Raw genomic sequence first — 23,520 nt, forward strand, 5'->3', positions numbered from 1 at the left:
GGGAGACCCAGCACCCGCCCCTGTTCCCTTCGGGCTGTTGTTCTTTGTGTACACATGTTGTTCATGTTGAATGGTTTCAGTTCTCCGATATTCCTTCGGATTGAATTTACTTTAAACCAATTTATAATTTTTTCCTCCTTCTTGCTTTTGCACCAAAACTGAGGAGCCCGTGATGCACGGGGGGTGTATAGGCAGAAGGGGAGGGGCTTTACACTTTTAGTGTAATACTTTGTGTGGCCTCCGGAGGCAGAAGCTATACACCCGAGTGTCTGGGTCTCCCAATTGGAGCTAGAAGAAAAGGAATGTACGGTAAGTAAACAAAATTCCCTTCTTCTCCTTGCCACTCTTCCATAAAGGCCAGATTTGTGCAGTGTATGATTGTTGTCTTATGGACAGACTCTCCCACCTCAGCTGTAGATCTCTGCAGTTCATTCAGAGTGATCATGGGCCTCTTGGCTGCATCTCTGATCAGTCTTCTCCTTGTTTGAGATGAAAGTTTGGATAGACGGCCGGGTCTTGGTAGATATGCAGTGGTATGATACTCCTTCCATTTCAATATGATCGCTTGCACAGTGCTCCTTGGGATGTTTAAAGTTTTAGAAATCTTTTTGTACTATAGTGCAGAGTGATCAGACGGGCTTCATTCCATGCAGAGCCACATCTATGAATCTCAGGAAATTATATTTGGGAATTCAACATAGTTCTGAGGTACCGGGGGAAAGGGCAATTTTGTCATTAGACGCCGCTAAGGCGTTCGATAGCCTTGAATGGGAATATATGTGGGCTGTACTTCGGAAAATGGGCTTTGGACATAGATTCATAAATTGGGTAAAACTGCTATATGACTCACCGGTGGCAAAGGTTAGGGTTAATGGCAGGGTCTCCGAGTCTTTTCCTCTTGGAAGAGGTACTAGACAGGGGTGCCCGCTTTCACCCTTGCTATTCGCAACTGCAGTGGAGCCGTTGGCAGTGGCAATACGGAAATCCAGGGAGGTAGAGGGATTTCGGTGTGGAGCCGTGGAACAAAAGATATCATTATACGCAGACGATCTACTCTTATATTTAGACAGGGTACGTTCCTCGATTTTGCCGGCAATGAATATCATTCGGGAATTTGGACAGAGGTCTGGTCTACTAATCAACTGGTCCAAGTCGGCTTTAATGCCGTTGGACCCCCTTCCGGGGGACTTTTCGGACTTACAGATTCCAGTTCCTGTGGTCCGGGAGTTTAAATATCTGGGAGTAATTGTCAGCCCAATCCCGAAGGATTTCCAGGCCCTAAATCTGGAACCCCTGTTACAGCGATTCAGAGCAAAAGTGCATACCTGGTGCCGTTTGCCGCTATCAAATGTCGGCAGATCCAATTTAATTAAAATGGTAATGATGCCACAATTACTATACCTTATACATAATTCTCCAGTGTGGATATGTAGGGAATTTTTTGTAAAAATTAATACAATATTCCGGGAACTTATTTGGAAGAAAAAGCAAGCTAGGATTCGACTGGAAGTGCTACAGCGGGGAAAGGAGGAGGGAGGACTGGCGGTACCAAACCCATATATATACTATATAGCCTCCCAGATGCAACATCTGAGGGGTTGGGGCAAAGAAGGAGGGTATGATACCAGTGGTGATATAGTGAGAGAGGGATCAGTATGGAAGTACCCAGGTTGCCGGTTGGATGTGGGACAAAGACAGATAAATGGGGCACGATATCCCACACTGGCTATGATATTCCGGGTGTGGGACAGGGGTAAGTCTCTTTTGGGGATAAGCGGACCTACAGAGCTCTGGCCACTGTGGCAGAACCCCGACTTGCCAGAAATTAAAAAATTAGTAGGGTTCAGAGGATGGGAGGATAAAGGGATCCATTTAGTGTCACAAGTACTACAAAATAATACTCTTAAAAGCTTTGAACAATTGAGAACGGAGTTTCACCTTCCGCACGTCTTCTTTTATCAGTATTTGCAGCTGAGACACGCACTGGAAAGACAGGGGAGGACAAACCCGGTCACAGTGACACATAATCAAACATTACATAGGCTGCTTACATCTGAGTCCTCTAAGGGTCTTATTTCGGAACTATATAAAAAATTACTACCTGCCCATCTGGAAACACATCCATTGCTTATTAAAAGCAAATGGGAACGAGACGTCGGTCCCCTGACGGAAGGCCAGTGGTCTGATATATTGGAACAAGTTCCTAAACTGGCGGTATCGGAGTGCCAAAAGCTGTCTCAAATATATCTCATCCACAGGGTATATAAAACTCCCAGTCTACTATTTAAGATGGGACTCAGACCAAACACACAGTGTGTTAGGTGTGGACAGGATGATGCCCATTTGATGCATGTTATGTGGGAGTGTGGACACATTGGTGATTTCTGGAACCAAACCCTGGGACTTATAGGTCAAATATATCATATCACAATACAACCGTCGCCCCGCCTGTGCCTGTTGAGCCTATGGGAAGGAGAAGTGGATCCGGATTCTCCAACAGCCCTGGGAATAGCACGTATCTTGTACCAAGCAAGAAAGCTACTTGCATATCACTGGTTAGACCCTCTACCACCAACATTACCAGAGCTCAAAAACAAATTAAATAACGTCATAAGATTGGAAAGGGGAGTTTATTTAAAAAGAAAAACATTGAAAAAGTTTTACAACATTTGGCGGCCATGGATGGAGTTGCCGGGCCTACCCTCTAGTGCACTGGTTCGGGATGCAATGCTGGACCGGTTACTGTTGTGCCTGCAGTGATGGCATGTGTGAGGAAGGGAATTAAAACTAGTTTTTTCTGTGGCGAAATGGACTTTGAATGAAGAGGTGAGAGAGGACTGGAATGGTTTCATGGATGACTGCGCGGAGAGGGAGGGGCGGGAGAGTATAGCAATATGATGTGGAGCGACACGGCTGATGGAGGAGGTGTTCCTGTTAGTCTGAGGCATTATTGCATAATTTAAGTTTTGTTTATTTGTAGATCCACGAGGTTTGTAGGCTCAAGTTATATAATATAATTATGATTTGAGAACTCTATTATTATATTTACATATATGCAGAGAAAGAACCTGATTTATAAATCATATGTGTTTATCTGTTTATTGTTATCAGTTATATGAAAAGTGAAATACTCTCTGTATTGATCCCTAATGATTTAATAAAAAAAGATCTGATTTAAAAAAAGAAATCTTTTTGTAACCAAATCTGGCTTTAAACTTCTTCACAACAGTATCACGGACCTGCCTGTTGTATTCATTGGTCTTCATGATGCTATTTGTGCTTTACACAGAACACTGAGACTATCACAGAGCAGGTGCATTTAAGGTCCAGTCACACTAAGCAACTTACCAGCGATCCCAACAACGATAGGGATCGCTGGTAAGTTGCTAGGAGGTTGCTGGTGAGATGTCACACTGCGACGCTCCAGCGATCCCACCAGCAACCTGACCTGGCAGGGATCACTGGAGCGTCGCTACACGAGTTGCTGGTGAGCTCACCAGTGACCAGCCCCCAGCGCCGCGTGGAAGATGCTGCGCTTGGTAACTAAGGTAAATATCGGGTAACCAACCCGATATTTACCTTGGTTACCAGCGCACGCAGCTACACGTGCAGAGAGCAGGGAGCAGCGCACACTGAGCGCTGGCTCCCTGCTCTCCTAGTTACAGCACACATCGGGTTAATTACCCGATGTGTACTGCAGCTTAATGTGCACAGAGAAGGGAGCAGCGCACAATGCTTAGCGCTGGCTCCTTGCTCTCCTAGTTACAGCACACATCGGGTTAATTAACCCGATGTGTCCTGCAGCTACGTGTGCACAGAGCAGGGAGCAGCGCACAATGCTTAGCGCTGGCTCCCTGCTCTCCTAGTTACAGCACACATCGGGTTAATTAACCCAATGTTTCCTGCAGCTACATGTGCACAGAGCAGGAGCCGGCACTGACAGTGAGAGCGCTGGAGGCTGGTAACAAAGGTAAATATCGGGTAACCAAGGACAGGGCTTCTTGGTTACCCGATGTTTACTGTGGTTACCAGCCTCCGCAGAAGCCGGCTCCTGCTGCCTGCACATTTAGTTGTTGCTCTGTCGCTGTCACACACAGCGATCTGTGCTTCACAGCGGGAGAGCAACAACTAAAAAATGGCCCAGGACATTCAGCAACAACCAACGACCTCACAGCAGGGGCCAGGTTGTTGCTGGATGTCACACACAGCAACATCGCTAGCAACATCGCTGCTACGTCACAAAAGTTGTTCGTTAGCAGCGATGTTGCAAGCGATGTTGCTTAGTGTGACGGGGCCTTTATACAGAGACTTGTTTACACATCGGTGGCTTATATTTCTCATTATCAGTCATTTAGGACAACATTGGATCATTCAGAGATCCTCAATGAACTTCTAGAGTGAGTTTGCTGCACTGAATGTAAAGGGGATGAATAATATTGCACTCCCCACTTTTCAGTTACCGTATTTTTCGGACTATAAGACGCACCGGACCATAAGATGCACCCTGGTTTTAGAGGAGGAAAATAGGAAATAAAATTTTAAGCAAAAAATGTGGTCATGACACACTGTTATGGGGCGAGGATCTGCTGCTGACACTGTTATGGGGTAATGTCCCCAAATTCTCTACTAAGGTGCCGCATCCTGGTAATGATCCTCCTGCCTTGTATATACAGTATATGTCCCTCATCCTGCTTTATACCGTCATCCTGCCATATGGACGCATCCTGCTATATAACCCATCATGGCATATGGCCCCATCCTGCTATATACCCCCATCCTGCTCATAATATACCTCCATCCTGCTCGTATGACCCCATCCTGCTCGTATGACCCCATCCTGCTCGTATGACCCCATCCTGCTCGTATGCCCCCATCCTGCTCATATGCCCCCATCCTGCTCATAATATACCCCCATCCTGGTGTATGGCCGCATCCTGTGGCACATAAAAAAAATAAACGTTCATACTCACCTCACCTTACCTCGTTCCCTGCAGCATCGCTCGTCCTCCCGTCTGTGTCAGCGGCAGCGCCGCTGAGTGGAGCCGTCCCCGTTACCCTGCTGCATCGCGATCATCTCCTGTGTCTGTGCCAGTGTGCCGGCGGCTGCGTGTGGACACGTCCGAACAGCAATTACATCATCGCTGTGCGCCCCGCTAGTCTCCACCCAGCCGCCGGCACAGACACAGGAGATGATCACGATGCAGCAGGGTAACGGGGACGGCTCCACTCAGCGGCTCTGCCGCTGACAGACAGGAGGACGAGCGATGCTGCAGGGGAACGGTGAGTACTGTACACTGATTCACTGCTGCCCGCGCTGATGATGATGTGCGGGGAGCAGTGAATACAGCCGCACATGATCACTCCAGGCCATAGTTGCCAGTGGTGATAATGCGGGCCGGCTGTTAAACCCCCGCCCATCATCCCGCCCACCTGTCAGTGCCTGCTTCAGCGCTGAGGGATGATGGGCGGGGGATGGGCGTGCATATTAAATGAGCGGGTCCACGTGGTCACGGCAGGCTGCTACAATCTGCTCGTGCCCCCGGTGACCCGCTCCACCGCATCGGCCTCATTCCCCGCAGCCACATTCACACCATAAGACGCACCCCCCACCTTCCCCCAACATTTGGGGGAAAAAAGTGTGTCTTATGGTCCGAAAAATACAGTATTTATTTTTTAAAAAAGTTTAAAATAAGCAATAAATTTCGTTCCATTCACAATTGTGTCCCACTTGTTGATTCTTCCCATACATTAAAATTTGTATCTTTATGTTTAAAGCCTGAAATGTGGGAAAAGGTTGAAAAATTCAAGGGGGAAAGAATACTTTCACAAGGCACTGTATGAGGCTAGATTTTTGTATGTTACTAGTAAGTATACTTTGTTCATTTGTGGGCACAGGTGTATGGCCTATACCTCAGAGATATACACCAAGGTGAAAAAATCTGTTACGTAGAGGTTGTGCTGAACTTTATACACTGACGAGCAAAAGGGTAACAATGTTTTAAACTTTTAAGTTTCAGACTCCATATCTCACCATCCACTACAGCTTTGAACTTGAGACTACCATTAAGTTATAGACAATCACCTTTCTGTCTCATAAGTAAATTTGACTTGTAACTATTGCACATGATTAGTTATTCAGATTGTTGTCATGTTACTGCATTGTTACTGTTTTGCTGTTGGTTGTACAAAAATATTTTTCTTCCTGTATAGTACAAATTACAACCTGTTCTCGCTTTCCTTAATAACTCAGTGTGTAATTAGGTTGAATCGAGGTGCAGCAATTAAGATTTCTCAAGAAAAGAGAAACAGTATCATCTAGCTCATCGATAGCGGTCTCAGCCAAGAAAAGTTCCAAACTGCATCACGTGAGTGCCATGTCAGTTGAAAGAATGCAAAATGAAGTCTATCCATTCAAAAGCCAAGCGGTGGACGTTCAGAGAAAATATCAGAATCAACAAGTTGGCTCATCACAAGGTCTATCAGTTCTGGCGTGACAAACACGGCAGTGGAGGTGGCACGTATGCTTTGTGATAGTGAGATCACAGACGTCCATTCAAGCTCAGTGCGATTCATGTTACACAAGACTGGATTGGTGGCCCGAAAAATGGTGAAGCCTTGACTTCAATATCTTCATAAGATGTGTTGGCTTGAGTTTGCTAAAAAAGTACGAAGTAGTGAACAGAAGATTAGAAACAGGTGATTTGGGGCGATCAGATGAAAGTCAAAAGACTAGGCTGTGATGGCTGCAAATGGAAGAAACAAGCGAAAAGGGCTAACAGATTGAGAAATTGAAGGAACTGTGAAGTTTGATGGAGAAAACTTTGATATATGGGGATGTTTCACAGACAAAGGCGTTGGAAACTTGACCAGGATTGATGGTGGTCTCAACATTGACTTATATAGCAAGATACCAACTCACACTACCAAAAGACAAATTTAAATAGCAAGATGTGTGGACATTGTGCTACCGCACACTAAACATCAAATATAACTTTTAATGGTGCTCATTTAAAATGAGTAAACCTCATAAAAACGTGAGTATAAAATGAGAATACCCAAAGCAGTGGTCACCAAGCTCAAATAGACCCTGGTTTGGGTACAGCGCACAAAACACTATCTAGACTGGGTCACTATTATATCACCTCAGAACTATATTAGTGGTCACATGTACATGGAACCGCCCTCCACTCTGTACCTCCTATATTATCTAATGTGTAGATAACTGGTGTAAACGACCACCATTGAACATATACAATTTCTTTAAATAATATCGTTATAATAGTTGGAACGATCTCACCAAGGACTTGCGGGGTTCAAAATTCTCATGGATAGGATATTCACTGATAAACCTTCTTCATGTTTATCTCTCAAAAAATGTTAGCAGCAGGCCTCCGGTCACTCGTTTCATCCCCACATAGAAATCATCAGGGGAGCCCGTGCTCGTGGAAATCTGCCAGCTTAAATAGCTATCCTTATCATCATCATTGTGGCCGTCTTCACAAGAATAAAATGCTCATTCCGGACACTCTGTGTCAGTAGCCTCTCTCAATTCACATGCGCCGCCTGCGGTCTCAATATTGAGCTATATCTGAGTATCCTACAAGATGAGTTCTTTGCATATTCAAGTATTATGGAAAGGACGACAGTTTTCCAGCAGTACAACGACCCAAAGCAAACATCGAGATTGGAGAAGAAATGGTTCAATGACAATGAAGTAGCGGTTCTGGATTGGCCCACCCAGTGTATAGACCTCAACCCAATCAAACACTTGTGTGTAGAGTTGAAGAAAAAGCTGTATACATACCCAAGAAAGTCAACCAGTATGTACCAACAATGTGAACATAAAGAAAAGACCTGGGATCAACGTTTGGTCGAGACATAATTGAAATTGAGCAACAGCATTCCCAGAGGGGTTTCGGCAGTGTTGAAAGCCAAAGGTGGATTTACAAAACAATAAAAATTTAAAATCTAGATTTTTTGGGGAGGAAAACAATAACAATGCAGTGACATGACAAGAATCTGCATAACTAATCATATGCTAAATAGTTGCAAGTCAGATTTATGTATGAGATAGCGGAAATGATTGTTTCTAAAATGAACATAGTCTCTCACTCAAAGCTGTAGTGGATGGTTAGATATGGAGGCTGAATGTCAAAACTTCAAACATTGTCCTTCAGTGTATAATTCTACTAGTACAGTGCAACCTTGCTTAACGAGTAACCCAGTTAACGAGAATTTCGCTTAACAAGCAAAGCTTTCTGTAAATTTGCAACTCGGTTTACGAGAAAGCTTTGCTGTACGAGCAAAATACTCATCGCATACACTTCCGGTTCCGTACATCCACCGCGCTCTAACCCACTCTTGCAGTCCACACAAACACACACAAGCACGCACAAAACACACACAAACAAACACGCACGCACACACATATACAGTATTATGCTCACCTTACCTTCCGTTCCATCGCCGGCCTCATGTTTCTTGTCGATACATCGCGACGAGGGAGAAATCCTCGCGGCGAACTACAAGATCCAGGAGGCCGGCGATGGAACGGAAGGCAAGGTGAGCATAATATGTGTACCTTCCGTTCCATCGCCGGCCTCCTGGGTCCTGTAGTTCGCCGGTATAGGCTGTGTGTATTGGCAAGCATCGCGACGAGGCAGAAACTTCCTCTGTCAGCCGCTACTCAAAGGCAGCGCGCTGACCAATCAGAGACAAGCGGCTCTTGCTTTTGACGTCAGCGCTCTGGGTGCGGAAGTTCCTCTCTCGTCCTGATGGTAACCCGATACACAGCCTGTACTAGCGAACAGCAAGTCCCAGCAGGCTGGCAATGGAACGAAAGGTAAGATGAGCATAATGTGTGCGTGTTTGTGTGAGTTTGTGTGTGTTTGTTTGAGTTTGTGTGTGTGTTTGTACGTGTTTATGTGTGTTTGTGCATGTGTGGAATGGCACAATAGGGGACCAGGATGGGACATTTAACAAGTTGTGGAACGAATTATCTGCATTGCAATGATTTCCTATGGGAAATCTTGCTTTGCTGAACAAGTAACTTGGTTAACAAGCACACTCCCAGAACGGATTGTTCTCGTTAACCAAGGTTCCACTATACTATAGTTCTGTTACTGACTATAAAAGTCACTCAAAGACTTGCCATGCTAGAAACCAGGAAGTGAAAGAGACTGGAAAGCTGTGTGCTACTCAGGAGACAGCATGATAATAACCCTTCAACTCATTTTGAAAATGATAGCAGCAATACATAACAATAAAGTTGAAACAGGGTCATGTCTACCATTGAGTAGCACCTCCTCTTTTTAAATGTCTGAGAAATTAGACAATTTTCTGGAGTTTTGGGAGAATAATGTTGTCTTAGACTTGTCTGATGTACTGGTTCTTTGCTAGATTTTGCTTTTCATAATGTGCCAAATGTTTTCTATTGGTTAAAGGTCTGGACTGCAGTTACGTTAGTGAAGGGGTTAAGTATGGTAAGTAAGTTGGAGACAAGATGATGCTACTGCGGGCGTCACACGGTACGATCTATCGTGCGATTGCAGGAGCGATCGTACCCGCCCCCGTCGTTTGTGCTTCACGGGCAATTAGTTGCCCGTGGCGCAGAAATTCGTTAAACCCCCGTCACACGTACTTACCTTCCGGACGACCTCGCTGTGAGCGGCGAACATCCACTTCCTGAAGGGGGAGGGACGTTCGGCGTCACAGCGATGTCAGACAGCGGCCGGCCAATAGAAGTGGAGGGGCAGATATGAGCAGGACGTAAACATCCCACCCACCTCCTTCCTTCCGCATTGCCGGCGGGAGCCGTAGGACGCAGGTAAGCTGTGTTCATCGTTCCCGGGGTGTCACATGGAGCGATGTGTGCTGTCCCGGGTACGATGAACAACCGGCGCCATTAAAAATAAACAATTTTTTAATAATAAGCAACGAGTACACGACTCACGATTTGTAAGCGATTCTGCGTCGCTCGGAGGTGTCACACGAAACGACGTCGCAAGCGATGCCGGATGTGTGTCACGAAAACCGTGACCCCGACGATGCATCATGCGATTGCTCGTCTCGTGTGACGCCCTCATACCAGTCAGATTAGGTGCTCAAAGCTGGATGCGACAGGGTGGTGGGAGTGCTTGATGCAAGAAAACTGAATGGGAGTTTTGTGGGAATCCCTGGATCATGTTATACTTGTATGATTTTTATTGAGAAGCTTTGTCTGTCATTACACCAATAATGGCGGCTTTGGATGTCACTATTTTGAGGGGGGCAGGGAGCTGGATGTGGCTTGTGACCCTTCCTCAGAGTTGAATGACTATTTCCTCATAGACTGTAAGCTTACGAGCAGGGCCCTCACTCCTCCTGGTTTCTTAATTTTGTTATTTTGTATTGTCTCATTTTGTCTGTACATGTCCCCTCTGAATTGTAAAGCGCTGCGGAATATGTTGGCGCTATAGAAATACAAATTATTATTATTATTATTGTGGCTCTCAAGGTCACACAGCAAATCCAAGATGGCAGCCCCCAGTGCTTCAGTAAAACTAGAATTAAATAAAAACTAAACAAACAGTGAATTTAATTTTGTATTAAAAATACTTGATTTCATAATCACTATTATTAATACAAAAATAAAAAAGCGACATCTTACCTTTAACAGAGGTTGTCACACATCTAGAAAATATCGGAATGCTTCAACCTGTCAGTAAGAGAATAGGATGCGGCTGGTGACACTGAAGGTTGGTTCAAAGAGGTAGCGGCAACACGTTTTCTGGATGCAGGTATTATTGCAATTAGAGGGATCTGACAGAGCCTCCAACAACAATTATGTTGGCCACGATCAGCCCAGCCCTAACTTGTCAATAATGGACCTAGACTCCTCAATGAGGAGTAATAAGACAGCTTTATTTAGGTCAGTATGACTACAGTGATACCGCATTTACCATACTATAAGATGCACCGGACCATAAGACGCACCCTGGTTTTAGAAGAAGAATATAGGAAAATAAAATTTTAAGCAAAAAATGTGGTCATGACACACTGTTATGGGGCGAGGATCTGCTGCTGACACTGTTATGGGGGTAATGTCTCCAAATTCTCTACTAAGGTACCCCATCCTGGTAATGATCCTCCTGCCTTGTATATGATCCCCATACTTGTATATATGTCCCTCTTCCTGGTATAGCCCCCATCCTGATACATACGCCCATACTGCTATATACCCCCATCCTGATAATACCCCCATCCTGCTATATACCCTCATCCTGATATATACCCTCATCCTGATATATACCCTCATCCTGATATATACCCCCATCCTGATATATACCCCCATCCTGCTATATACCCCCATCCTGCTATATACCCCCATCCTGCTATATACCCCCATCCTGCTTTATACCCCCATCCTGCTTTATACCCCCATCCTGCTATATACCCCCATCCTGCTATATACCCCATCCTGCTATGCTAAATACCCCCATCCTGCTATATACCCCATCCTGATAAATATCCTCATCCTGCTATATACCCCCATCCTGCTAAATACCCCTAACCTGATAAATACCCCCATCCTGCTATATACTCCCATCCTGCTATATACCCCCATCCTGGTATATGGCCTGCATCCTGTGGCAGACAAAAAAATAAACGTTTATACTCACCTTTCCTCACTCCAACAGCATCGCTTGTCTTCCCCTCTGTGCCAGCAGCAGCGCCACTGACCTGCGTGGAGCCGGTCACCGTTCCCTGCAGCATCGCGATGACCTCCTGTCTGCTGGCCCGCTGATGTGTGTGGAGAGCGGTGTGCACAGGGATGACGTCATTGCTGTGCGCATCGCTCTCCACAGACATCAGCGGGCCGGCAGACAGGAGGACATCGCGATGCTGCAGGGAACGGTGACCGGTCAGTATACCGTACTTATTCACTGCCTCCGCGCTGATGATGATGCGCTGGACAGTGAATATAGCCACACATGATCACTCCAGGCTGTAGTTGCCAGGGGTGATCACGCGGGCCGGCTCCCCCGCCCACCTGTCAGCGCCGGCTTCAGCGCTGTGAGATGATGGGCGGGAGGATGCATGCATATGAACTGAGTGGGCCCACGTGGTCACGATAGGCGCTGCTACAGCCTACTCATGCCCCCGATGACCCGCTCTACCGAAGCACCCTCATTCCCCGCAGCCATGCCCCTACATTCAGATTGTAAGACGCACCACCCACTTTCCCCCAACATTTGGGGGGAAAAAATGCGTCTTATAGTCCAAAAAATACAGTATATAATTTTTTTTTTTGCCTCTTTGACACAAACAATTTTATTGCTACCTCTCATATAGGTGCACTTTCTGATACTGCTAGTGTCAGACAATGCCCATACTCTGGTTTGGGACTTAGTGGGGCTGAGTGATGGAGACTTCTTGGAATTGGTTCACTGACATGACTGCATCACTACAAATTGTGTAACGGAGATCCTGCTATCCATGGTGTGAATTTGCAATTTACTGGGAGCAAGTCAGAAAAAAACAGTAATAGTGAGTTAAGAGCCTGCAGGGAGGGATAGCCCGAAATTAAGACTCACCCTGAAAATAAGCCTCAGCAGGAAATTTCTACCTTCTTCGGAGTATGCTTAAATTATAAGCACGACCTCAAAAATAATCCCTAGTTGTGGTTCAACAAGACAGTGTCCAAGGATCTACAAATGTTAAAGAATACAGCAGGACACTTCATTAAAAAAACAAAAAAAAACGTAGGTATCCCTAAAAGAGAGAAGGCAGCCCCCCAAAAAAGCAGACTCCTTCCCCCCCTCAAAAAAAAAAAAAAAAAAAATTACACTCGAAACAACAACAGCCAGCGAGTGACAATGGCGGATGGGCTCTCCCATAATAGAGATCTGCATCACTGTCAGGTACCTCACCATTTCGCTTACACACACACACACACACACATATTAGGTCCCAGAACCCCTCCACTTTCACACTCACGCATCCGGTGACAGTATCACTCAGCTCTCAGTTAAGGCCTTGTGCGCACGCTACGTTTTTTCCCGCGCTTTTCGAATGCAGTTTTGTTCCCAAAACTGCATGCATTTCCTTCCCCAGCAAAGTCTATGAGATTTCATTTTTGCTGTGCGTACGTTGCAGTTTATTTTTTAGCTGCATCTTTGTGGTGACCACAAAGATGCAGCATGTCAATTCTTTATGCATTTTGTCCCTGCATTTCTGAGGACTGGCAGAATAATCCCCTGCTGACTCGTGGTCGGCTGGGGATTGATCCCTGGTATCTGATCAGATGCCGGTCCCCATATACAGTCCATGGGACCAGAATATGGTGCAAAGGGGTAGGACCAAGCGCTTCATACTTACCGATTCACCGATGCGGCGGTCAAACTGCTCTCATGGCCTCTCATTCTTCTTCCTGGGCTGCTCATTATGCTTATGCATATTCACTGCTTCCCCCACCCACTGGCGTCTGTGATTGGTTGCAGTCAGACGAGCCCCCACCCTGAGTAACAGCGTGTCTGAAGCTTCCAATCACAAACGACGGTGGCCGGGTCTATGTCATACAGTAAAATAAATAAATTAAAAGAAAATTGGCGTAGGATCCCTCCATTTTATGGTACCAGGACAGATAAAGTCCCACAGCTGGGGGCTGGTATTCTCAGGCTGGGGATACCCATAGTTATTGGGCGCCCCACAGCCTAACAATATCAGCCAGCAGCCACCCGGAATTGTTACTCCATTAGATGCAAGAGTCTCAACACTTTACCCTTGTGCGGGGGTAATCAGGGAAATGAGGGAGTTATTGGCAGCCCACAGAAGCCACAAAGTCCTATATTGGTGATGGTAGGCATCTATGAGACACCCCCATCACTAATCTGTAAGTGAAAGTAAATAAACACAAACACCGAATAAATCCTTTATTTGAAATAAAAGACAAAAAAACCACCCACTTTCACAATTTATTAACCCCAAAAACACCCCTGCAGGTCCAACGTAATCCACACGAGCTCCCACAACGCATCCACCACTGCTACATCTAAAGCTTACAGTGAGCGCCGTAGAACATGACTGCCCACTATAAGCTCAATGCAGCGACTGAAGTGAGCCATGAGATCAGCGGTGACATCACTCAGGTTAACCACAGCTGGAGTCTTCCACCTGTGACCGGAAATCAGTGACGTCACTGCTGATTGCGCGGGGCTCACTTCAGTTGCTGCCTGGAGCTCACAGCGGGCAGTCATGTTCTATGGTGCTCGCTGTGAGCTTCAGATGTCGGATTTTTGCAGTGGGTGCGTTTTTTGGGGGCGAAATTGTGCTTCTTTGTGGTAACCACTGAGATGCAACATGCGCACATAGCCTTAACCTCCGCCAGTGATACGACTTCTGGCCAGCAGGGAGAGCAACTGCTGTGGTATGCAGAGGAACCTGACAGCGAACCTGACCTGTATGTGAGAGAAGTCCATTTACTTGCCAACTCGACTTGTTCGGAGTCTGGAAAGTGCGAATCTCCTGGGGAATGTTACCTTCTTTTCGGATAAAATTAGCAGTATATAAGGAATGGCCATGTTTCCCCAAAAATAAGACCTACCCAGAAAGTTATCCCTAGCACATTTTTCGGAGCAAAAAAATAACATAAGACCCTTTACTTTTTTGGGGGGAAACATGGTACTTTACTAGCATTCGGTGCAGATAGCTCCACCCTATCCAACAGGGTCATCCATTTTGCATTTATACTCTTGGAGAGAGGGAGAGGAATGTAACCATCTGTGCTGTTGGGCTTTTCTGTTATTCTGGAGGTGGGGAACAGAGCAGTGAAGTTAGGTTGCAATGTTTTCCTTCATCAGGAGGGGTAACAGGATAGATCAGTTCAAACACGTGTGTCTGACCTAACAAGTATGATCCCGTAGACAATAGCAGCGGGCCGCTTATGACCCCTAATGGAACTGTAGAGAAATACAAATGTTGTGTTCCCTGTCTAACATAATCAAAAACTTTCTTCTGCTAAAATGCTGTCATAGGTGTGCCTAGCAATGGATCTACACACCTTAGTTCCTATAGCATTCATGTCATTAATTATAACCCTGCAGGTTGAGTCACAGCTGAGTTGTGTATTATATTCTCTCTACTTTAAATTATTAAAAATGTAAATTTGTAAATGTTTTATGGCCTGTGACCTGGTGCTTTTATATCGTCACGGAACTCGTTGGCACCTGTTTGTATAGTTTACGGTAGTGTGGGGATTCATACTTTTTGGCATACGGAAACATTCACACATGCTCGAGATATCTTTGCCCAAACCGGCAGATTTATTAACCCCTTCACCTCCCTTCCTGTTTTCACCTTCCTTACCAAACTATTTTTTCCAATTCTGACCAGTTTCACTTTGAGTTAATAACTAAGGAACGCTCATCAGATCCCAGTGATTCTGAGATTTTTTTTTTACACTTCATGATACTGCTAAACTTAGACATTTTTTACAAATAAAGAGAGAAAATATCGGAATTTTTGGGGAAAAAATGGCGCAATAGTTTAAATTTTATGCCTGTAAACCATAGTTATGTCTCACAAAATAATAAGTAACATTTACCACATGTCTACTTTACATCAGCACAATTTTTTAAACATCTTTTTTTTAGTTAGGAAGTTAGAAGGGTTAAAAGATTATATACAATTTCTAATTTTTCACAACTAAATTTAGAAAAAACATTTTTGGATGTGATCACATCACATTTGAAGTGACTTTGAGATGCCTATATGACTGAAAATACTCAAAACTTAGGGTATGTGCGCACTAGGCGTTTTTTTCACGCTGCGTTTTTATGTGCGTTTTTGTCTCAAAAAACGCACCCGCGGCTAAAAAACGCATGCGTTTTTGCCTCGATTTGGTGCGTTTTTTGCTGCGTTTTTGCTCACTGCGTTTTTAATCAGTGCACAATGCCATTAAAGATTGTTGATGAAGAAAAAAAAAAAAAAGGTCTGATGTCATTTCCTTCTTCAAAATGTTCATTGTATGCAGGAGAGCAGACAGCTGCAGAACTACTGTATGCAGGAGAGCAGACAGCAGCTGCAGAACTACAAGGCTCAGCATCCTCCATTCACTAGTGTATGCAGGAGAGCATACAGCAGCTGCAGAACTACAAGGCTCAGCATCCTCCATCCAGGACTGTATGCAGTTTTTTGCCCAAAAAGAAAAAAAAAATGACATGGGCTTCGCCATATTTTTGTATGCTAGCCGGGTACAGCAGGCAGGTACGGGCTGCCCCCAACCCCCAGCTGCCTATTTGTACCCGGCTGGGAACCAAAAATATAGAGAAGCCCTTTTTTTTTAATTATTTCATGAATTTCATGAAATAATTAAAAAAAAAAAATGACGTGAGCTTCGCCTAATTTTTGAGTCCAGCCGGGTACAACTAGGCAGTTGGGGATTGGAATCCACAGTGCAGGGTGCCCAAGCTTTCTGGGCACCCCCACTGCGAATTGCAGTCCGCAGCCACCCCAGAAAATGGCGCTTTCATAGAAGCGCCATCTTCTGGCGCTGTATCCAACTCTTCCAGTTGCCCTGATGCCGGGTGGCTAGCTGGGTAATAATGGAGTTAGGGCTAGCTGTATATTATCAGCTAGCCCTAAGCCCGAAATTCATGGTGTCACGCCAATTTTAGACATGGCCACCATGAATTTCTAGTAATGATAAAAAAAAAAAACACAACACACAGAAAAATATTTTTATTAGAAATAAAACACAACACAATTAGTGACTCCATCTTTATTGAAATAAAGAACCCCCCCTCCGCAGTAATCCTGGGTCAGGGTCCCGCGCCGTCCAATCCGGATCCAATATCATCTGATCGGTTTGCTGGAAGGCAAAGCGATCAGATGATGTGTCAGGTTAAACTACGTGAATCACATCACACATCAGCTGATTGTATAAAAGCCGATTATACAATCAGCTGATGCATCAGTAGAAAAAAAAAAATAATACTCACTTATGTGCTGTGCTGATTACCGGCAGCTCCTGCAGCGATCGATTGGACAGGAGTCTGATCCTGTCCGATCGCTGCAGGAGCTGCCGGTAATCAGCTGATGAAGTCCCCTGACGGCAGGATCAGCTGATAGCCAGCCGGGCGCGAAAAAGCCGGCGAGACTACGATCAGCTGATGCGTCAGGTGACTGCATCAGGTGATCCACCGCCAGGTCCTGCAAGCAAGGTCCTGCCCCGGGGAGACTGCACACAGCCAGAGCGGCGGTACCGAGACAGGGGCTGGGAGCGGGCATGGCACCGGGACCCTGCAGACAGGTGAGTATATATGACATTTTTTTTTTCTACTGTTCACTTTTGTTTTCGCCGCTGCCTCCACCTCCTGCCCAGACATGGCGCCGCACGGAGCTGACATGCACAGGACGGGAGGTGGACGCAGCGGTGACGGAACCGGGAGGATTCATGCTTCTGTGTTTACCAACAGAAGGAATCCTCTTCCTGTACACGTCACTTTACTGCCCACCCATTGCGTTTATAGCTGCGTTTTTAGTCATAGAAACGCGGCTATATGCGTTTTTCATTGCGTTGTTGAACATCTCATTGAACTCAATGGGTGAAAAACGCAGTGAAAAACGCAGAAATAATTGACATGCTGCATTTTTGTGGTCACCACAAAAACGCAGCTACAAAAAAACGCTGTGTGCGGACAGCACTTATGAAAACCCATAGACATTGCTGGGGAAGCAATGTCACTGCGTTTTCAGCACAAAAACGCGGTAAAAAACGCCGCTAAAAACGCGGCAAAAACGCCTAGTACGCACAAGGCCTTACACCATTCTAAAAATCCCACCCACCAATCTGCTCAAAACCACCTTCAAGAAGTTTATTAATCCTTCAGATGCCTTTATTTTACTTTTTACCACAGAAACGTTGCTCAAACCTTTCATTGTCACAAGGGTGACAGGAGAAAAAACACTCTGCAATTTGCTGTTTAATTTCTCCTGCGTACGCCGATCCCCCATATGTGGTAGAAAGGCTGAGAAGGGAAGCAGCGCCATTTGACTTTTTGAACGCAAAAATGGCTGAAATAGTGACACCATGTCACATTTGTAGAGGTCCTGATGTGCCTAAACAGTGGAAACCCCCCATGACACCCCATGTTGGAAACTAGACCCCTTAAAGAATTTATCAAGATATGTTATAAGCACTTTGAACCCCCAGGTGCTTCACAGAATATTATGACATTGAGCCGTGAAAATGAAAGAAATACATATTGCCACAAAAATGTTGCTTTAAGCCCAAATTTTCACAAGGGTAGCAGGAAAAATGCACCACACAATTTCTTGTGCAATTTCCCCTGATTACACTAATACCCCATATGTGGTAGAAAACTATTTTTTGGTCTCGGAAGGAGCACTATTTCAATTTTGGAGCACCAATTTGACTGGAATAGATTGCAGATGCCATGTCATATTTGAAGAGCCCCCTGAGGTCCCAAAAAAGCATCAAAAAAACCCCACAAGTGACCCAGTTACAAACTGTACTCAATAATGAATTTTTCGCCTTTCATCTAGTCACAGGCCTAATTAGCATAGGAAAGTCATTTAGATATGTATTTTTTTTTTCTTTAATATTCACATTAGTGAATAGCATTATACAGGGCTGGTTAGGGTGGGAATTTGGGCATACAGGTTACAATGCTACTAGATTGGAGGGCATATAGGGGACCTGACAGATTCCCTTTACGCAATCTACCTTACTCTCTGTAATTATGGACTGTTTTACAGCGAATATGCTGGTATATAGATGTAAACGTAAAGTATTAAGCTTTTAAAGGGAATCTGCCAGCAGATTTTTGCTATGCAATCTGAAGACAGCATGCTGTATGGGTTAAGATATAGATTACAGCCAGGCATCTCTTATTACAAAGTGTGTTTTTGTTTACCTGCAATGTTAGTTTAAGCTTCAGTAGCTTTATCATTAGTGGACTGAGGCGCATGAGCTCAAGTCCGACTCCACTCTCTGTGATTTGCAGCTTCTTGCTATAGAAGTGTACACTGGAAGCCTGGGATGGGCAGAGGCAGCTGTTTAAGGTCTGCTACATGCTAAAACTAAAATGTTTGATTGTGTCAGAACGGCTGCAGCCAGTAATGCTGCTCTCAGATGAGGTAGCAAAACTCTGCTGACTGATTCCCTTTAAATAAACGTTTAGCTTAGACCCTTTCAGATGTCCGTATTTAATCAGGTACAAGCCACACGCATCGGTATGGTCATACGTGTGTCATGCATGGGTCACACGTGTGACATCTGTGTTTGCATATGTGTGACATCAGTGTGATACGTACTGGAGAAAACTCTTTGAAATAAAAAGATTTTCTATATTTACCTGTATCCAGCGCTGTTTTCTTCGGCTCTGCTGTCTCCTGCTTCTGACACCACTCATTATATTCATTAATTATTGACTGCACTGAGGCGCTGGAAGCCGGAGCATCACTGGGGACAGCATCGCCAGGGACAGGTGACTATTGAGCAAGCAGTGTGTGCAGTGACATCCAGGAGGTCATTGGAGTTCCCAATGAACTCTGATGAACCCATCATTTTATTCACTACACTGAGGACCTGGAAGCCAGAGCATTGCGGTGACAGCATCGCGGGGACAGTGGTGACAGATAAGTATCCAGCAAGCAGTGTGTGCAGTGACATCCAGGAGGTCATTGGAGTTCCCAATGAACTGATGACATTCTGATAACACCCCTGCTACAGCGGGTGTCACCACGGGGTTCATCAGAGTTTATTGGGAACTCCAATGACCTCCTGGACGTCTCTGCACACACATTGCTTGCTCAATACTCACCTTTCCCTGGCGATGCTGTCCTCGGCGGTGCTGTCCCGGCAATGCTCTGGCTTCCATCTCCTCAGTGCAGTGAATAATCAATGAATATAATGAACGGGGGTCAGAAGCGGGAGGCAGCAGCGCCGAAGAAAACAGAGCTGGATACAGATAAATACAGAAAATCTTTTTATTTCGAAGACACATGTTTTTTCCAATACGTGTCACACTGATGTCTCACAGATCACATCAGTGTACGATCCGTGTGACACCCGTGCTGCCGGAGAAAAACGGACATGTCTCCGTGTGTGTGCGGGGCTATGAGGGGGTCACACGGTCCATGTGAAAACACGGCCGTGTGAGTAACTCCAGAGAAAAAAATGGATACTGAGACATCCTTGTTATAACGGATGTCACACGTACCTGAAACATGGACGTCTGAAAGGGGCCTTATAGACACTGATCTGTCATAACTTTAAAATCACTGACAGGTGAGTAATATTAATGGGGAGTCGCTGGCAATGTCTTTGCTGTCAACAGGTTCTCCAGTTACTGTACAATGCCTGTGTGGGTTTTGAGATCCTAGAAATTATAGTTTTATTGTGTAAGTAAAAAAGAATAATGTAAATCAATTTAATTTGTTTTGTTGCTTTTATTAGGTTTGGCGCCTCCACTTTGAAATCCACATGGCCGTGTCATCTAAATAGGCTGTCGGAGGACTATGACCTGTTCCCTGACTTTAAGCAATCTGAAGATCTGATCAGCCTTCACCAGAATTTGTATGGTTCAGAGCCTGTCCTCAGTACTGAAGCTCCGTATATGGAGGATGTATATGAGAGTGATGATTTGGAACAAGATGAACATTTGCTATATCAATGTCAGACTGATACTCCACGCAGTTATAATATGAATTCAAAAATAAATCCACATGGATACTCTCAACTCAATAACTTTCTCTTATCTGAAACACCCAAAGACACTTTTCAGAAGAGAGATGCATTTGTGTCAACATTACACAAGAGTAATTTTGATGATAGTAGATATGACATGAGTGCACATGGTAAAACCATGCACAATAAACGCAGTGTGACCGGCTTTCAGGATTCCAAAAGTTCCTTTAATTTATCGGCTGAGTCACCTATCTTAGATGGAAATACATACAGTAATTATTTCCAAGCAAAACAGAATTACCAAACATTTGATGATTATATTCAGGACCCAACCGTTACCATCCCAAAGACAACACGCCTAGCATCCGATAGATTTTTAATGAAAGACTCTACGTATGTTTCTCAATATGATCACAAGCCAGAATTTGGATTGAAAACACTATTTGGTAATAATATGGCTATTACTGATCATTTTCAAAGACTCCCATCCAGACAAGAAGGGCAAAATTCAGACTTGACAAAGCCGTCCAGCTTTTTATCCTCTATTTCCACCAATATTTCAGACAAGTTATCATGGGCAAATGGCCAGATGGAAAGAAACCATCAAAATGTGTATAACAATCAGGTGAAGTCGGACATTATGTTATCATCCTCTCAAAAAAATCCAGCAAATGTCTCTAATTATCTGAATTTACGTTCTCCTCTCATTCCTGGAAGCACTGCCCAAAAATTTCACTGCGAAAATCCCACCTATTCATCCTTAGACTATAGTTACAATAGTGCTGACAAGACACTGGAAGGTTTTCACAAAGCCACAGAGGACCACAAGTTTGAGTCTGTGGCTGAAAAAAGACTGAAGCCATTAAATGGCGTCTATGAGAATGTATCGAGCTTATACAGCTCCTTAGACCGAAATGTCAAGAAGACCATTCCTGAAAAGAAGCAGAACATGTCATTTAGCATGCAGGATAATCCTGACAGCATGGTCCAAAACCACAAAGAGTTATTAAACAGCGTTGTTGATTACAATAATCTGGGAAATGTAAGTGTTGATAATAAGCGACTAAATAGCAGCAAACTAACCCACCCACAGAGTATGTATTTATCCAATGGATTGATGATGGGTGCTTTGGGTAGAAACTTAATCTCTCCCAGTAACTACAAATCACCATTTTCTAATAATTTGGATCACAGTGTCCACCCAATGATAAACAGCCATGATCCATACTCTTATGAAAACCAGAGCCAAGCATGGTCACAGATCAATGACCTCTTACATGGTGATGCTTCCTTCCAAGGCTTGGCAGCTATGTTAAGCGCTCAGAGGTCAGTGAAGCCTAGAAGTATTCCTGCAAATGAGCTCCACCTTCGTCTGGATGACTGTTTCAACCACTGCCGAGCTCTAGAAAAGGAAAGGAAAAAGGTATGGACAAAGAGAGCTTTTTGCCTGTTTTGATGTTTCCTTGCAACTAAATACTTTTGTTCTGAGTTTTGATTGATATAGAAAGGCAGTCCTGTTTCTATTTTTAGTATTTCAGTCAGAGTATATTCACCCCATGGCGCTGTTCACCCCATTCTCAATGAGTGGCCATGCTAGAGTAAGTTACTCCTGATTTATGAAGAGGCGTCTGTGATGTGGCCTGTTTAACATGCAAAAATTGCTGAAAGGTCGTCTTTAACCAATTAAAGGGAACCTGTCACATACAATATGCGTTCTGACCTATCAACAGACGCATGTGTGCCCTAATTACACCTCCCTAACCATCCCTGTGTTGTAAAATTGTGTAATATGAAAATAATAAAAAAATTTTTATTACTTACATATTTCCTATGCAAATAGCAGAGCTCGTCGCCCCATGGGCATCGCATCGCACTGTGGGCGTTTGAATACTTTCCATGGTATCACGCCCCTTTGGGTGTTATACCATGGATTCACATGAGCGATGTCCCCCATCTGCTCCTTCAGAATCCCGCGCATGTTTGCACTTACCATTCCCGCAACCTTTTCCGGGTGTTCACTCGACGACTTCAGACTGCGGAAATAGTAAGTGCGCACGCACGGGATTCTGAAGGAGCAACGGGGGACGTCGCTCATGTGAATCCATGGTATCACGCCTACAGGGGCGTGATACCATGGAAAGTATGCAAACGTCCACAGGGCGATGTGACGCCCATGGGGCGACGAGCTCTGCTATTTACATAGGGAATATGTAAGTAATAAAACGTTTTTTATTACTTTTATATAACACAATTTTACAACACAGGGATGGGTAGGGAGGTGTAATTAGCGCAAACATGCGTCTGCTGATAGGTCAGAACGCATATTGTATGTGACAGTTTTCCTTTACCCGCTTCACGACTTGCCGAGTTTTCGCTTTTTTTCGCCATTCTTTACTTGTAAATGAAACCATAAGTTTTACAATATAGTGTACTGGAAAACGGCAAAGAAATTCCAAATGCAGGAAAATTGCAAAAAAAAGTGCGATAGCACTATTGTTTTTAAGATATTTTATTCACTGTGTTCACTATATGGTAAAACTGATGTGTTGTTGTGATGCTTCAGGTTGGTGCGAGTTCGTAGACACCAAACATGTATAGGTTTACTATAATCAGAAGTTTGTCCAAAAAAAGTGACGCACGTTTTACGCCATATTCTGTGACCCATAGCATTCTCATTTTTCGGGCTCTATGGCTCAGTGACAGCTTATTTTTTGCGTCTTGAGCTGACGTTTTTAACGGTACCATTTTTGCGCAGATGCTATGTTTTGATCGCCTGTTATTGCATTTTGTGCAAAAGTTGTGGCATTTTAGCATTTGGAATTTTTTTG

At 44.5% G+C, this 23,520-nt stretch overlaps 1 protein-coding gene across 2 annotated transcripts in view; it reads left to right on the forward strand.

The window, feature by feature from the left end:
• MEIOC (meiosis specific with coiled-coil domain) overlaps positions 1-23,520 on the forward strand; it is a 201,684-nt gene that overhangs the window by 107,714 nt on the left and 70,450 nt on the right. For both annotated transcript variants that reach the window (XM_075350248.1, XM_075350249.1), the window contains one exon: positions 20,462-22,115. In XM_075350248.1, coding sequence (XP_075206363.1) covers positions 20,462-22,115 — 1,654 coding nt within the window. The remainder of the gene's footprint in view (positions 1-20,461; positions 22,116-23,520) is intronic.

This window comes from Anomaloglossus baeobatrachus, chromosome 5 (assembly GCF_048569485.1).
Source record: "Anomaloglossus baeobatrachus isolate aAnoBae1 chromosome 5, aAnoBae1.hap1, whole genome shotgun sequence".
NCBI lineage: Eukaryota > Metazoa > Chordata > Amphibia > Anura > Aromobatidae > Anomaloglossus > Anomaloglossus baeobatrachus.